The sequence below is a fragment of the Trematomus bernacchii genome, unplaced genomic scaffold (genome assembly GCF_902827165.1).
Source record: "Trematomus bernacchii unplaced genomic scaffold, fTreBer1.1, whole genome shotgun sequence".
NCBI lineage: Eukaryota > Metazoa > Chordata > Actinopteri > Perciformes > Nototheniidae > Trematomus > Trematomus bernacchii.
In genome coordinates this window covers 13,004,272-13,023,037 of record NW_022987720.1, presented here as the reverse complement: position 1 = coordinate 13,023,037, position 18,766 = coordinate 13,004,272, and the positions used below count along the sequence as shown (strand labels likewise).

General features: G+C 43.1%; 1 protein-coding gene across 1 annotated transcript in view; it reads right to left on the bottom strand.

The window, feature by feature from the left end:
* Window positions 1-9,009, bottom strand: part of si:ch211-210g13.5 (inactive phospholipase C-like protein 2) — a 68,481-nt gene extending 59,472 nt beyond the window's left edge. The window contains exon 1 of the mRNA XM_034144267.1: window positions 8,352-9,009. Within this exon, the coding sequence (XP_034000158.1) occupies window positions 8,352-8,648 (297 nt within the window). The 5' untranslated portion in view covers window positions 8,649-9,009. The remainder of the gene's footprint in view (window positions 1-8,351) is intronic.
* Between the last annotated feature and the right edge of the window lie 9,757 nt (window positions 9,010-18,766).

The following is an 18,766-nucleotide window of genomic DNA, read 5'->3' as shown; positions in this document are numbered from 1 at the left end:
AAACCTGAAAAAGCCTGCACTTTGTGATCATCGGCATTCACAATGGGTGAATATAAAATCAAGCTTGCGATGATATAATCTATAAATAAGTTGAAGTTCATGGTTGGCTGGGTCTTGACATGGTGTTCTGATGTTAGACAGAACACAAGAGGGGAAGAACGCAATAAAAGCAAAGCAGAGCAGACAGAACCCAGGAACAACACTGGCATCCGCACTGACAAGAGAGAAACATATAGAAACCAAACAGCATAAGACAGCCGGAGGTTTTTTTTTTTATAGTAACTCCACAAGAGAAGGCTCAGCTCAAATCTATGGAAGTTCAAACCTCCATAAACAACCTTCCACTCTTGCCGATTTAACCTGCGTTGAAACTACCAAAAATGGGCAGTCGTCTGTGCTTTTAGGTCAACTTTAAAGTAGAGATAACTGAGGCTAGTGATCAATGATTGTGACTTATTTTCCAGCAGTAGAACTTTTCTTGCCCACGATTAAGTGTGAAACGCACAGAGGATGGAAGTGTCTACATATTGCTTGACTAGACATTCCTTAATGCATACCCACCCACAAGGTCATACAGTATGGTCAAGTTGCATCACTTCCTTCCTCCTGCAGTTCTCTGGTCTCGTCTTCCATTAGAGGTTTCCCTCATCATTATGTACACTCTCACTGAGCAGGTCTGGAGGACTGAGTCTTCTGTCATGATTAGGGAAAGCCGTTGTAGCACTTTGAAAGAATGTTGCAACGTTCACCATTAACATTCCCCGCTGTCACTTTCAATATTAAGTGACTGCGACTGAAAGTGACCACACAAGCGCACAGAGACAAACACCACACACACGTCCTAACTCGTCCATCACACCACCCTTTTTCTACTAATTGTTCTCCCTCTGTTATGATCTCAGGCACAGAGATGGCTGCACCACACCACCCTGGGCAGCAGCAGCAGGAGGAAGAGGAGAAGGAGCAGAAGAAGGAAGTGGTGCGGACGTGAAGACAGTGCGTTCCCTCAGGCAGGCCAAACCTAACAGATTGAGTAAATAAAGCAAGGGCAGTGAAGAATGGCCACTGGTTTTACCTGTAACCATGCCTTTGTGCTCCTTTTAATTAAGTTTTGTAATGAAAGAAACCCAAAGAATCTAAGCCTGCCACAGCTCCTGTGTTTACTTCCCGTCAGTGGGATTACCTGGGGGAAACCTAGGATTCACACAAACAGTAAGTAATATAACAGAATGTGAAACCTGAGGCCCGAGTACAACACGTCGTGACAGAAAAAAATGAACACTAGAATGACAGAACTTAGCCAAAGCCAATGCTGCATGCACACAGGCTACCCGGGCAGTCCTACTTCCCGAATTGGCAAGTTGTTTTTCCGACTTCGATATCCATGTTGTATTTTAATGTTCAGGGCGTTAAAACACCATGTTGATAGTTGTTCCGACACATGTTTCCCAGTTGGGAAATCATTTTGAGGCTTAATCTGACACCACATGCTTTGAGCAGAAACGCCCTATCTTGCATTGTTAATGATAATGAAAAATGTCCACCCTGTTGTTAGGATCCTCCTAAATGTAATAGACATGTCCTTGGCTGATGTTCCGCCCTTCCACCAAGTTTAATGAGAATCCGGCCAGTCGTTTTTTTGTGTAATCCTGAGCAAAATATTAGATTTGACTCTCGAAGCCTTGAATGTAGGAATAGTTCCTAAATGTTATATTAGATAATTTGGCTATTACACGTTTCAAAATGGCTGTCAGAAAGTAACGTTTTTTGTTTTTTTTAAATGAGCACATAACTTTTTAATTTTGTTAAACTGTTTTTTTACGATTGCAAGCGGTTTCATCATCCTTAGTCACACAGCCCTCCTCTGAGTGGACTGTTACATTCCCTTCCTGTCATACTGCACATTAACCAGAGAAAGAAAATGTAATTGAGAAGATGTGCCGCATGTTTTATAGGCAGTAAAAAACATGGCAGAGTAGAACCAGGTGCAGGGTCTATCACAGACATATTGTCCTATTCATCCATCAGACACCAGTTACTAGCCTGACAAAGCTACAGTGTTACTCGCCCTTGAAATGACAACAGCTATCTTGGGAGACCCTTCTGGTATCATCTCCTGCTCATGTCTTGTACAGGTTTTTCTCCGTAATGAGGACCACACGGTATAATACCGACACCCTTCCCCCATAAAGATAAGGCATAACCCTAACCCAGAACAGGTGTTGTCCAATCAAAACATTTGTTCTGGTTTGAAATAGCTGTTTTGTCCTAGGTCCCAATTTGACTCATGGGTATTTTAGGTTCCAGCTTAAGCCATTATCCTCAACTGTACTAATGAAGGATTAGAAGGCCCATTTGGACAACCCTGCCCCCATGAAACAAGAAAGGGATGGCCACAAGACAAGAGGATCTCTTGTGATCTCTCAACAAGGGGAAGCTTGAAAGGAAGGGAAAGTCAAATACACCAAATCCTTGTCAGAGCTGTTAGTTCAGTCTAGTGTTTGCTAATTAGCAGTAGGGCTTTGAAATTTTACCGGTAAATAAAGGGTGACTTTTCAAAAGTTTGACACAAATGAGAAATAACAAGCTTCAAAACCCTTCTATCCTCTATCTATACCCTCCATATCCTGTCACAAATTGAAACTCAGACTGTGACTGATCGTTTAGATTTTTCCCTCCTTTTCTCTGCTCTTATATTAAATTACAGTGATGTAGCTTCCAGTGATAACACCATTTTGGGGAGACAAGAGAAACTTACTAAGTCCATCAAATACCGTAAAGTTACAAGCCACATACAAACGTCAAACGTACATGAATGTACCTCGTCTTTGTTTGAATTCTCTCAGCAGAGATGGTAATCACTCTTGTTCTAGGAATGCATTTGTGGCTCCTGAGCTTAGTGTTTCTCTGTTGGTGAGTGACCTTTATAAAACTGTTGATTATTTTTGCTCCCTGTTTGACACTAAGCTGTGGATTCAGATTCAAAAAGGCCTATTTGAGATGTTTGTAATTTGCAGATTGCCGCTTTGTGTGTACTGTAGCAGCCAAGAGAGCAAGCGATGATTCAGCTGCACCCCAGACGTCTGTAATAACCACTTCACATCTTCTGCCTCCTCCTTTTCCACGCTCTGCAGATCTCTGTTTTCCAAAAATATCTAAGCGATTAGTTGGTGGAGTTGCTGCAGGAAGCGTGGGATGACTTTAAGATCCCTTGAAGAGATGTGCATGATATTCTTACTGGATCTCTATCTATATTGAATGACATTTTTGGAGGGAGCTTTAAATCTACCTAAAGCCTGTAAAATGAGCTGTGAGGCGTAGATACGCATGTATTCCAATTCTAATCATCATCATCATCATCATCATCATCATCTCACATGATCCCACTAAATGTAATCAGTGTTATAAGTTCAGGCTCGTACTGAGCGGTTCTACGTCCTCCAGAGGATCAGCCAAATCTCACATTAGCTAAACAATAGCCAGAAGCAGAGCAGGCTGGCAGGAGGATCCATCAGCGGGAGAAATGTAACTCAGCCGTCTGACATATCCCCTACAGCTACAGGTTTTAAATAAACTTTGGAATGTAAAAAAAAAACACACTAAATGACATGATTTTTTTCCACCAGTAAACCTTTAGAAACACATCACCGGAGCAAGAAAATAAATGAAATTGTTATTTTTCTTTCTTAGTCGGCAGGCACTACTGACACTAATACAACTCACAAACACTAATTGCTGGTGACTTTAAACATATATTTGTTGAATCCACCAATTAATAAAACAATTGCCATACAGTCACACCTGCCTCGAACATGTGATCTAGTATCCAGCATTTATAGGCTGCAGAGAACAAATATTCGAGGACAATTTATCAAGTTAATCTTCCTGCTCCAACATCATTAAACCTAATGTTCCTCATTGACAAAATGATTTCACACAAAAGTGGGTTTAAACACTTTGGATATTGAGGAAATAACATCATCGTTTGGGTACAAATGCCAGTATGAGAGGTCTGGGCAAACCCAAGGTGGTATTGATAATAAAGGGAGTTGGAATGCAACCAACGTGTCGTGCACAATTATTTGGATAAGGGTTTGAATGTTAATCAGTCAAAAAATGTAAGCAATTGCAGATCCATTTACACTTTTGTTTTGGATGTGAAGCATTAACTGGCTATTAGCTGTTTAAAATAACAGCGAAGGCTATATGTGTGGTTCCTTGATAAAATTTCCGTCACAGTTAATGTCACACTACAAATCTGGATTACAGTGAACTATTCTTTTCACAGGGTCTATTAATTCCTTCAGAATCAATGCTTTGGTGCCAGAGTACACCTTCACATTATATCAAGTTCCTCTATTACTATTCCACCCACCCCCAGATATTTGTAATACTATATTGGGTTCTCCGGTCATTGCGAAGAACTCCTCCAGTTTCTAGGAACATTCAGATAAAATGACCGTTCACCCATCGAGCTTGGGCACTCCTGTCTGCATGGACAGCTTTGACACTGCGACACACTCCTCTGCTGAGTCTCTGGCGTGATGTGGGGCAGCTGTTATCAGGGCCAGCGGTGGTCAACAGTAATGAAATGCTTTTTCTATTTATATGGTTCGTGAATGGAGGTGGATGAGTTTGAGATTGGAAAGAGCATATCACAGCCTGTGCTTGTTTGACATCACTTTGTATTCCCTGTTTCCATGTATCATTTCACCGGAGGCAGGTTTGGAGATGCAAGAAATGAAACCTCATGTTTCCCGTTTTTCAACCCAGGAATGTTCTGTCCTTTAAGAGACAAGAACATGGTTTTTCTTAATGTCCCATCTAACAAATGTAGTTGACCTGAATAGAAATAAGATGAATCTCTCGCTTTTGAAACTGATTGAAAATCAAAGTATCACCCCCTCCTCTAAGATGTTCTCTTTTTCAGCTTCACTTTCAGTCGACAGGATTGACCCCTCCATAAGCCAATCATGCAGGTCTCCTATTGAGCATGCCGGTACACTGAACAGGGGGCACACTGGGTCATGTTGGCTCCAATCTATTATATGAGGTCAAGGATTGGAATATGGATTGATATCCTGCCACTCATGGAGGCAGAGTGCGGAAGGTGGGTGTGAGAGAGGACCTTACAGCATCATAACGGTGTGATCCTTATTGATTTTCATTCCTGATGGAAACTTAAAGCATTACATCATTGTTGTGTTTCCTTCTTTTCGGATCACTCTTAACCTTGACCTGTTTTCATTTTCTTGTTCATCTCTGAAAATACAGTTTTGACCTTCAATACTGCTAAGGTGAAGGATTTTAAAAGAGGAATAAGAAAGAAGAAAGGACAAATATGTATATGGAAATGCTTGGGAGAGATGCAAGAAAACAATAGCATCATTCTTAAATTGATAAAATCATGCTCCTTCCCTAGTTGTGTTGGCTGTCAGTCCCCTCCACCCAGCAGCCAGGCTGGAGCCGGGCTTGCAGCTGTCCACAGTCCAGATTACATAACAAGGCTGCATCACACCCCCCCTCTAGCCACTTTGCAGCCTCTCCACCATGACACTGTCAACCCGTTGAGGAAATGGCAAGAGGACAAAGTTGCACGCCCGCTTAAGGGACAGACGCACAAACTCCACTCTTCTAAGATTTGCTTGTTGAGGGCCAAGTTAATGAGGTAATGCAGTGCAGTAATTGCTCATTTGCTTCCCTATTCCCATGAAACTGTGGCCCCATCACCTTTCACACACACACACACACACACACACACACACACACACACACACACACACACACACACACACACACACACACACACACACACACACACACACACACACACACACACACACACACACACACACACACACACACACACACACACACACACACACACACACACACACACACACACACCACACACACACACACACACACCACACACACACACACACACACACACACACACACACACACACACACACACACACACACACACACACACACACACACACACACACACACACACACACACACACACACACACACACACACACACACACACACACACACACACACACACACAGCTCAAGTGTTGGTGGCTGTGCTAAATCTATACATGAAGCAACTCTACAGAGTGGCTGACCCGGTTTCCCAACATGCTCTGCTCTAACAGTATGTATCATTTTGTGACCCTTACGTGCAATGTAGAGGTGCTCAGGGAAATCAAACCTTACTTAGACACATGTGCTGAACATCAGACAGTATTGAATGATACAATTTCAGGCTGGGTTTCACCTTGAATCTGTTAAATGCTCAAACCTGCTCTACAAGGTGAGCCACATAAAACAGAGTAACGGTTAACAAGAAATAGCTGAAGGACTTTTCCTTTCAAACTGGCCCCGAAAAGGAGATGTTATGCTGGCGCGGTGTTTGGAAGACAGAATACAAATTATTTCAAAAAGATAGTAGAGTTTAATATATGCAAAAGAGTTTGAACTGTCTGAAGTACAGCTGAAACACAAAAGAAGGGAATTGCACCAAGTAAACAGCCTGCAGCTTCTCTGCATCCGTTTAGTAATCAGCCAAAAATGTGGTCTTCCGCATAAGAAAAAGAGATGTGGAAATATCGGTTCACTTTTAAGACAGTATATCACTACTGGGGTCATTAAACACAACTCTAGAGGGTCACACTCGAGTGACAAGAGTCGACAGACCGTTCATGCCATTCAATACACTCAAACGCCTGCAGTATGTGGATTATTCTGTATTGAAAATACATCGACCAGATTGTTGCCTTCGAGTGTGGTGAGATCACTGCTTGGTTATGGAAACTACACATCAACACAGCCTCAGGTACAGTAAATGTGTTCGTGCATCGCCACAGATGAACTCATTTTTCGAGCTGTCCCTGGTTATTCTAGGCGGCAATACAAGAGAATTTGCTGCGCTTCATCACACTGCGCCAGCCAAAGCTCAGCAGGATCACTTTCCAACGTTATATGAAGACGATACTCACAGAATTAGTCTTTGAAGAATTGTTATCAATCACGTTCAGACAGCACAATCCCCCCCCCAGCTTTCCTGTCATGTTTTGCTCATGAGCTTCACAGAGGTGGACTGATGTTTGTGGAGGGAGAGGAGGGATATACTGCTTTATACGTGATATTTCAAGATCTCTTTCTTTAGGAAGAACAAATGGTACCTTTATATAGATACCATTGCATTGACAACACTAAACCAATGTCAGTGCCTGCGTCCATTCAAACATGCACTTTATTTGTGGGAGGATGCGCTGTTTGCCCAGATCCAAAGGGAATACAATAATGGGAGAATAAAGAATTAGCCGGTGTTTTGTGTCAGTTGCTAAGCAAACTAGGTCTGATATGACAGAAACTCTCCAGTGTGTCCCACCTACGCAATACTTGCATCTCCACCAAGGACCACATGATGCAGTCTGTCATGATGACCGAGTGCACACTGAGTTGTAAAAACCAATGCATTTGTGTGCACTTAAAAGCATATCACGGGGCAACATTACATAAAACTATGAGGAAACTTGCCAACTTGCCTATGTCGGTGTGATGAAGATCAGTTAATTAACCTACAGTAATGGGAGCACTAATAAAAGCTGGGCAACCATTAAAAATATGATCATTACACGATTCATTATCGAAGAGCTATATTGAGTTAGATGGACCACAAATCAGATTTATAATAGGCAAACGTTTAAAGCACACTTAATGCTATGCACCATCTGTTTCAGACAAACCTACTATTACTTCTAAATATGCAGGTGTTAAAATAATTAACCCTGCATGTACCTGCAACTATACAAAATGTTTTATTATTCTTTAAATACATCTTCACAGTAGAGGAATGTTATAGTAATACCTAAACCTAAGCGACAACTATTACACATACACTGTTTTGGCAGTAACTGCAGCTTTAGCAACTGAATCTTAAGAAAGCAAATGATCAGGCACCTTTTGCTTTAGTTCAGGATGAAAATATGACTTAGATGCTCGGCTTAACTTAAGTGAGTTTGAAGGACCCAAACTACAGTATAGCAGAGCCAAAGTAAGGATCTTACCATTAGTACTTATGAGTGTAATATATTGCTGTTGCTATTAGTGGGGACATTAAGACTCATTGGGGATAATCCCCTCATTCGTTATCTCCCTGTGCTTAACTTTACGCTAAATCCTTTTCTGGGACCCAGCAGTACCCCTGAAAGTGTCTGGACTAGAGTTGGAGTAACTGTGTTTACGCGCTATAGTGTGGCACAGTCACTTAGCAAATTCCCCTTGTGTCACCTTGACAATCGTTGACAAGAGAATTAAGTGTTTGAACCAACCAACCTTCATGATGCCGCAAGGTATGTTTCCAGCTCCCTGACTCCTGTCAGCGGAATTATCACGGCTGCCACTCCTTGGACTGCCGTGCTCCCTGTACCGTCCGTTGGTGTACACTCCTTCGGCCCCGTACCCGTGGGCAGCGGCCGACACCTCCAAGTACGCCCGGGTACCGGTGAGAGTCAGCGCGGCCGCTTCTCCGGGGGTTCCCGCTGTATCGGTCGCGCCCTGGGCTGGCGGGGAGCCGAGGGTAGGATCCAGAAAATGTCCCGACACAACATCTGAAGCGTGTACCCCTGCCATGTTCCGCCGGTGTTACAGCAATGCTCTCCCCTCCTCAATGTAAAAACAGCCCATTTTCTCAAAGCACTGTGGACTTGTTGACGTCTGGTCTTCTTCTCCGGATCACCAGAGCTGGTCCATCATGGGGCGCGCGGCAGCGTCTGAAGCCGGGCAGCTAATGAGCAGACGGTGGACCCCGCACGCGACCTCCCCCGATTAGATTTCTGGGGGCGTGTGCTCAAAAAACACTGGAAAACAGAGTTGTGCAGAGGGTTTGCTGCTGTCGTTTGTGTTTTCAGCCTGCACTCTCGTCTCCTGGTCCTGAAAAATCTGTTCTGCTCACCACGTCCGTTTTTGTGCGCAGCCCCTCTCGTCCTGCTCACTTTGCTCTGCCTGCTTCTCCTCTCATGCATCCGCGGGACAAATTCAAGACAGCGAGAGCGCAACCGCAATAAGCCCCAACACGCATGTTCTCACGAGCGCGTGCATGTACAATTACACCGTTGACGTGCGTGCGTGCGCACCATCCTTCCAGTATAGCAAACAGACTGTATTTAATATGTGTGGGTTCATGGCCACACATTAGAATATTTATTTTACACTCTTAACTCTATAGTTGTATCAGAGGAAACATAAAAATCAACATTAGCCGATCTTAGATGTAATAAGAGCTTGTAACTCACCCACAAACTAACTGCCCTCCATCAGAGGGCGCTAGAAAGTAGCCTACAGATAGGCCTACTTAAAAACATTTTCATTTTTGTTCCCACTTTATTCTAGTGGAAGCTTGTAATGGGCTGATTTACTAGAATGTTACTTTGTCCTCTTAAAAAACGATGTGAAAGAATTGGTCCTCTCGGGGTCAACAAGAGACAGTTATACATGGAGGACGGTTCAATTCAAACAGGTTTGATTTAAAGGTTTGGATTGTAAAATGTACAACCCTGAGCAACTATACCCCATGATTGTTGGATATTTTGTTCATGACTATTCTGTACATACTACATCTAAATCATGTCTGTTTGTCCTGGAAGAGGTACGCCTCCTACGCTGCTCCTCCTCAGGTTGTCAAATGTTGTATTGTAAAGCCTTGTAGGTGAAATTGGTAATCTATAACCATAAAATAAACTTGACTTTCTATTAGCCTGGCTTCTGGTGTTACATGGAGGACACAGTATGCCCTTGTTTCCAATGTAATGTTTTTAAACGCAGCAGTACAGTTCCTTAGTAAAGAGAAAAGACAGATATTTTTCATCTTGCAGGTGCTACAATTTTAATGATTTAGATCCAGCTTACACCTGCTACACCACAAACTGTTTTCACCCGTCAAACGTGCTAAGGAGAATAGTAACACACTCCTGTAATTTCACAGTATCACTCTTCATCAAAGATGCAAGACTGCTCTTCCTCCGCCCCGCCTCCCCTCTTCTTAGGTATTGATTTGAAGACAATCAGCAGGAGGAAACAACAGTGCAGACAGTAGATATTAGTCCCAGTCATTTACTGTTGCATTCACAGTAAATTATTAAACTAGCATATGTTTCGCATACCAAAAAACTGAACATGCTCTGAGGCCAAAATAAGCTACAATTGTGCAACAACTATAATGTCAGGGCAAACCATCATCAGATGAGACATGGCCAGTAAGATGGGAAAATGCAACCCCATTTATAACCCACTGAGGAAGCAAATCAAATCACAGCCAATTTGTATGAAAGGAGTCATGTGACGCAGACAGCGTGAGCTCAGCATCTGTTTATAATTGTCAAATATGGCCAGCCTAATGAGAGCCAAAGTGATGTCTTTACATCATGGACAGACTTGATTCCTTTTTGCAGGTTTGTTATCATTTATGTAAATGCTGCAAACAATAGGGACATTATTTCTGGTAAAAAGCAACGCCCACATGACACACAGAGGATTACTGTAAACGGTATGTAATCATCGGATGTGTTTTGTCAGAGGGCGAGGCCTTCTGAAGAAGTTAGGGGTTTTTCAAGTGTGTTTCTACATGGATATATTCACAGACCTTGGTCGTGATAAGTGGCTTAATCTGCAGCCAAAACACAGCCTCTCTAATCACATTGAGTCCTGTGAATGAGAATGACATACAGAAGTACCGCTGGAGCCCAGATACTTCTCAAGGACAGGTAGTGAGAGGGAGAAGTTAATACAATCTGTGAATGTATGACGTGACAGAGGAGAGGAGAGGAGAAGATGAAGGAATGTAATGCTTGCTGGTATTGGTGGGAATCTCATGCCGCCCCCCCCCCTTCCCTCGTGATCTCCAGGATCATGTATTATGCATTCTCAGAAATAATTCAGCAAAAGTTCTACATTGAAAGCCTCCCCGCCTGGTCCAGCTGTCTCACTGAAATATGTAAAGTCTGACGGCTAGTCTCCAAACATTAGCTCCATGTGGATTTAAACCCCCCTGGGTTGGTTCACATGAGTCCACAAAATGTGACCACAGTCAGCCTTCCTCTCCATCCACCCACAAATACTCTGTGTACAGTAAAGCATTACATTACTTAGGCTTAGAAAAGCTCAAATAAGACAGGAAGTCAGAGAGAAAAAGCTAAACACTAAAATAACACCCTTGTTGTTTTTCATTGAGGTTTGCTGTAGGCACCGTTCCCTCCTGACTCCCTGGGCTGCAGGAGCTGTCAGCATCAGACCAATGGATCTCCATCCTCATACCTTCAGGTCTCATCGGGGCCCATCAACAGGAGCCAGGCCGTCTTATTGATGACAGCCGGCTATTGATCAATCTACTAATCCCGGCTGGCTACAGGGGAATAGAAGCCAGGGTCACCCAGTCAAACGTTCAGGATTTATTACCTCACAAGATCTTTGTAGAAAGCCAAGTGTTTTTCAATGTGTTCCTTCACACCTTTACTTCTCCTTATTCTCCAGCATCAGTTATAGTTCACTTGTTTCTAAATTACCCTTTTTTCAGCTTGTTTTGCCCTTAGGGTAACGTGATTCTGACGTGATTCAAGATGGCCCCTGTGTCGGCTCGCCGCTCCCTCAGCTCTCTACCTTTAGCTATTCTGTTTTTGTTTTATGTTTGTCAGAATGTCTCTGCTCTGCTCGTTTACGATCGCCAAGCTCTCCTCCACCTCAGACCCTCACTGGAGTTGATATTGCTGCCCAAACCTACATCTGGCAACCATAAATCGTCCCCCCCCCCTCTACTGTCGAATATTCCCACCTACCTGCGCCGGTTGCCCTGCATCCTGCCTCGCCGAAAGCGCTTTAGACGGCGGGGAAAGCGTGGTGGTGCACTGGTCCCTCCCGCTGCACGCCATGTGAGGGATCGATGGATTCGCCCTGTTTTTCCGGAGCTGCGGACTCTGCTGGGCCCGCTGGCAGCTCCTCCTGCCCGACTGACTGCTCCCGGCCCGCGCGGCGTTCAACACGCACATCTTCGTCAGCTGAGACGCACTACACCTTCGGCAAGCCCGGAGCGAAAACTTTGCATGGCTTTGCTAAATGCTAGGTCGATAGCAAAACTGCTAAACGACTTCTTCACCTCTCGTGAACTGGATTTTATGTTTCTGACGGAGACCTGGGTCCACGCTGGCGAGTATACGAGTGATTCTACAATTTAGGGTACATTCCATGTCCATTGATGTCCATTGATGATAATTATAATTATTCCAACTATTTTCTTCAAAAATATCATATTTTGCCTATTATTGGAAAGCATGTTATAATATCACACAAACATTATGTGCATCCTATGCTTTATTTACCTTGAAATGTGTCATGATGTTCTTAAATTGTCAGTTTTTGCTCTGTCCGTTTTTCAGTTGAGGGTGTCTTGGTTTCAAAATAATGAATAAAAACCATTAAAGTAAATAAAAAAAAGTATTCATTTATTTCAAAAGTCTAAATACTAAAGAATAATAACATCTTTTTAATTGATTTCCTCCTTTAAATAATTTAAATATCTTAATATATGAATGTCCGCAAAAGTTCTGTCAACTATGTTACTAACAGAACTCCCCCATTTAACTCAAAAATGGTTTGTCCCAATACCATGTCACCAGCATCACATGATGCCATGTTCCTCTTTGGCAGACATTTTGAACACACTGTGGTGATTGTCCTCTAATTTTTTACAATATTTTATGTATAATAGCACATTGTCAATGAGTATATTCATTGACCATCAACAATGTTACGTACATTGTTATGGTTTACAATTGTTTAATGATTTTAATTCAATTATATGTTCAAATGTGATGTTAACCTGTTCAAGAAAATGACATGTGGTCATCCAAGCAAGGCCTACCATTGAAATGATGGGTCAAAATAGGGAAATTGTCAACTAGGTTACCTGTCAACTAAGTTACCCAGTACTGTAATAACTGTAGTAACAGTTATTACATTTATATCAAATAAAATAAAAAAATGTTTAAGCTTTGCAACCAGTGGATATGTTACACTGAGGAATATACTAACTTGAACCACTGATTGTTCTATTAAGAAAGAACACTTTCTTTGTACTGTTTTGTTGATGTGAAATGCACCCTAAATTATAGAATCACTCCGTTCTCTGAACTTCTTCCTCCTGACTGTACATTCTTCAGCTCCCCCCGTGCCACCGGCCATGGTGGGGGCATAGCATCAGTGTTTAGAGCTAGCCTCTAATGCCGATTGCTTCACCCTGTAACTAGCTATGCTAGCTTTGAGTTGCAGCTTTTTGAACTGAACCCGGCCTCGCCTATACTCTGCGCAGTCGTGTATCGTCCGCCAAAGTGCAATAAGGATTTTATAAATGACTTTTCTGACTTTCTGTCCGGGATCATGGTGAAATATGATCGTGTTTTGATCTCCGGAGACTTCAATGTCCATGTGTGTTGCGAGTCCAAACCTCTGGTTAGGGACTTTTTAAATCTTCTTGATTCTTTTGGTCTCGTTCAGTCCGTGGCTGGCCCAACACACGAAAAAGGACACACTTTGGACTTAGTATTATCGTTTGGACTGTCTGTATCTGTGGATGAAATATGTGCAGCAACGCGTATCTCAGACCATTTACCAGTTCTGTTTACAACCTCGATCCCTTCCGCAGGAGTCGAATCACGTGCCCCTGCGCGTCGTCTGCGTTCGATTAACCCCTTGACTGTCTCACAGTTTTCTGATGTTTTTAATGCTTCTCCTATCTGTAAATTAGAGGTGAACTGTGTTTTTAGTGCTGATGAGCTTATCTCCATGTTTGACTCGACATGTACACTAATACTGGATTCTGTTGCTCCTTTTACGCTTAGACGCACCAAAGTTCTCTCAGAGCCGTGGCTCAATGACTGTACTCGCGCTCTTAGAAGCACCTGCAGGTGTGCAGAGAGAAAATGGAAAAAGGATAAACTCCATGTCTCCTTAGAAATCCTTCGTGCTTGCCTTTCTGACTACCAGACGGCAGTCAAAGCAGCCAAAACAGAGCACATTTCTCTGCTAATCTCCCAAAACAGCCATAAACCTCAAGTTCTTTTTAATGTCCTCAACTCGATCATTAATCCCTGTGATGTTCCTCCAATTGTGCCATTGACTACTCTCTGTGATAAGTTTCTTACATTTTTTATTGAAAAAGTATCTGCTCTTAGGCTAGCCCACACTAGTGCTACCCCAGATCCTGCTCCTTTTCTGTGCCCTGCTGTCCTCGACCACTTTGAGCCTGTATCCCTCTCTTCTCTCTCGGATGTAGTCAAGCACCTGCGGCCGACAAACTGCACCTCAGACAGCATTCCCTCTCGCCTTCTCAGAGATGTTTTAGGATCATTTGGAGCAAGTATTTTATTACTTATAAATACCTATCTTAGCTCAGGATATGTCCCAGCTGCCTTCAAACATGCCGTGGTTAAGCCACTACTTAAAAAGAAAAATCTCGACCCCTCCATTCTCGCAAATTTTAGGCCCATCTCCCAGCTACCTTTTTTATCAAAAGCCCTGGAGCGAGTAGTCTACGCCCAGCTGCAGTCTTTTTTAACCACGCATGGAATCCATGAAAAGTTTCAGTCTGGCTTCAAACCCATGCACAGTACTGAAACAGCCCTTTTAAGAGTTTTTAATGATCTGCTCCTAGCCGCCGACTCAGGTAGCCCAGCTGTCTTGGGGCTGTTAGACCTGACAGCTGCCTTCGACACTGTGGACCATAGCATCCTGTTGTCACGGCTTGAGCAGTCCCCTGGCATCACAGGCTCTGCCCTTGCATGGTTCAGGTCCTACCTGACAGACCGTAGCTTCTCAGTGCAGCTTGGTGCCTTCTCCTCAGCCATAGCCCCTCTTACCTGTGGGGTTCCCCAAGGCTCGATTTTGGGCCCCATCCTTTTTCTACTGTACATACTGCCCCTTGGTTCAATTCTCACAAAACACAACTGCATAATTACTCTGTAGCTATGTCAGATTGACAATAAAGAACCTTGAACCTTGAACCTTGAACATCCCCTTCCACTGCTACGCCGACGATGTACAGATCTATCTGCCACTCAATTCAAATGTTAAAGGGCCCATGTCATGGCCATTTCCACTGATCATAATTACATTGTTGAGGTATACTAAAATAGATTTATACTGTGCAATTTTCCAAACTCACATTGGTTTCGCATACAGCATCTCTGTCAAGCATGTGTATTCAGCAGTATTCACTTTCTCCACTAAACGACTCGTTGGAGCTCTTGCCCCCCCCCTCCCTGTGAGCCTAGTGTGCTCCGATTGGTCAGCTCGGCCACTCGTTCTGATTAGTCAACCACCAGAGAGGCTGCGCCCATGTCAGTGCTTTTCCCGGCTGCTCTCAGCGTAACATCAGTCTTATCATGGCGTCGGTACAGCGGTATATTTTATATACATATATATTTTTAACTGTTGTTATATAAGAGTGTGACGGCCTCAGGGCCTTTGTCTTACGGTGGGGTGGAGCTGAAGAGGGTAATCAGCGCGATCACGGACACTTCCGTAGCCGGTGCTATTAATCCCAGCGGCCCGGAGTCTCTCCAAAGCGGCTGCAGAAGGACGAACTGAGCGACCCTCTCCCCTCGACCACCTGTCTCTGCATTTACTACAATAAATGTGCCGTGGTTTTGTAAACTCGTGTATGTCTCCTTGTCTTTCCGTTGTGGCCTACGAGCTACTCTCATAACAAAGAGTAAGTTATTTTTACCCGTTATAAACTACTACTGTTTGATGAGAAATCAAATCATGGTTTGCTATATATGAATTCAGGGAAGAAAGGATAGGCCTACTAAGTATTTCCATTAAACTTTATTTTTAGAAATGTACAAAATGAACATAAATATACATATATACACGGTATATCATCCATTCCTCCTCCTCTTGCCTGCGCACAGCCGGTGCGGTGCGGTGCCTTTTAGCACGAGCCCTCAGTAGTAGTAGAATCCCTTCCCCGTCATGGATTGTCCGCCAGGATCTGGCTGGACGAAATCAAATGCAAATCACAAAATATTAGAGAAACTTAGTTGTTTTAGATTCGTTAGTAGTAGTTGTGTAATGAACAGCTTGCCTGCTAATATGCTAACCTAGCTTTGTTTACCTTGGTAGCTAACACGATATGAACGTTAGCTTGGAGGAAAGGCAACTATAATGCAGTGTAATAAAACTACTATGAACAAAAGCTAGTGGTTCATATTAGGCTAGCAATAACGTGTTTATAATTGCAATCGTATACGGGTATTCTGCTACGTTCGGTCATACAATGTAACTTGCATGAATACATTGTTTTGCGCTAGCATACAGCTAGCCTCGTTAGCTACATGCAGTATATGTACGGTAAATCACAGTACAGTATACTGTATGAGTATTCCGTGTGTGTGACTGCAGACATTCTCCTGCCATGACAAACATGTAAGGCCATCTGCTGACATTGTAGTTGATATATTTAAACGCTAGCAACGTAGCATCACAAAAATGTTTTTTCTGACCGAAACTAGCTCTAGCTCCGTGTGTTAGATCGCTACGCCAGCTATAATGTAATTACGTTTCGCGACTGACCGGCAAATCACCCGGAGTATACTGTCAATAGGTATTTTGTGTGTGAATGCAGACATTCTCCTGCTATGAGATACATGTATGCAAGGCCATCTGCTGATATTAGAGTTGATATATGGAAACTCTAGCAACTTAGTTAGCACTGTGTCAATGGCTTAGCAGTCCAACACAGTTTACACATTTAAACAGTCTTGTTTGATAAATACACAAATAACAATGCAAACTTACAGGTTGTATACCCAGATCTTCCCCTGCTCCAAACGGTCCAAACAAGCTGTGCATATCCGGCCTCAAACTGGGCAATGTTTTGGAAGCTTTCGTCTGTGAAATGCCGGTTCTTCGAACCTCTGGAGGAGGAACACGACGCTGCTGGTGTGGCCATAGCTCTTCGGGATTGGTCCATTTCGTTCCGGGTACCGCATGACATCAGGCGGTACCCGGAACTAAATGGAAGACTCAAATGGGCAGTGACGTATCTCCAACGAGGCGTTTTGGGGAGGTATTTTCTGTGTTAGAGTTTTACTCGCTACAGGGTGTACTTTGAGGGTTTTGACTCTGCACACCGTTTACATGCATAAAAACCTTCATAACACACAAGGGGACGGGTAATAACCGGAAAAGCATGACATGGGAGCTTTAACTCATTACAGCTATTGATGGACTGCTTAGCAGAGGTCAAATCCTGGCTGAGCCAACATTTCCTCAACCTCAATGAGAGCAAGACTGAGGTTATCTTTTTTGGACCCCAACCTCCAGCCTCCCAGGTTGATATTCTGGGCTCCCTCAAAAATAATATCCTCCCCTCTGTCACGAACCTTGGAGTGACCTTCAATAGCGGTTTTAAATTCGATAAGCAGGTCAGCAGCGTAGTCAAAACCTGCTTTTTTTAAATACGACTATTGGCCAAGACTAAGTCGTTTTTATCATTTGAGGACCTGGAAAGGGTTATTAATGCCTTTGTTACCTCGAGGTTGGACTACTGCAACGCTCTGTACGTGGGTATGGACCAGGCATCAATTAAACGCCTGCAGCTAGTCCAGAACGCAGCTGCACGTCTACTCACTGGCCACAAAAAGCGTGACCACATCACCCCAATTCTGGCCTCACTGCACTGGCTTCCAATTCGGTTCCGAATTGATTTTAAACTCCTTTTATTTGTTTTTAAAGCACTAAATGGGCTGGCTCCGGCCTATATAGCTGAACTCCTCCAGCGCTACACCCTAACAAGAGCTTTAAGGTCTGCTGACCAGCTGTTGCTGATAGTGCCCAAGACCAGGCTCAAAACCTGAGGGCACCGAGCCTTCGCAGCAGCTGGCCCTAGGCTCTGGAACACTCTGCCCCTCCATGTGAGGTCGGCCCAGACCCTAGGGGTTTTTTAATCTACTCTTAAGACACACTTCTTCTCCCTGGCCTTTTAGTTAGAGCGGAGCACAACTCCTGACTTTTCCCTGTGTTTTTTTTTAAATATATGTTGTAATTTATTGTCTTTTATTGTGCTTATAGAAATGTGTTTTTATGTGATTGTAGTTATTACATGTACAGCACTTTGGCCCGACCAAAAATCGCTTTTAAATGTGCTCTATAAATAAACCTTGATTTGATTTGATTTGATTTGATTTAGTTGATAGTATAGCTGGAGAAAGAGCTACCTTTACTGGCTTTTATTGAACATCCAAAAAGGAAGATAGTATTCCCGGAAGTTGGGTAAATAAATGACAAAGTGTTAACAGCAGAATCACTGTTGGACCCGATCATTTTGAAAGAGGTAAATCTCATACCCATGACCGACCAAAGGTGTAATTTTAGCACTCAGATGCTTACTCATTCAATCATGGACAGACTTCACTTCACTGCGGTCTAGTTAAAAAACAGTCAGAGATTTTGTGGTGCTGGTACTCTGTTCTGACAGCCTCTTGGAGAGCAAAGAAAACCCTCTTGAAACCAAGGAAAGAGAAAAATAGGCTTCCAGGAATGGTTTTGTAACAGTCATACTGAATGATTTCAAGACATTAAAAGAAATGATTAAAACAAATGATTAAAACAAAGGTTGAAAAGCTTAATACTAAACCACTTCTGCCTTTTTCTCTGGGAGATTTCTGTGGTCCTGGTGCTCTGTGCTGACACTTGTTGAT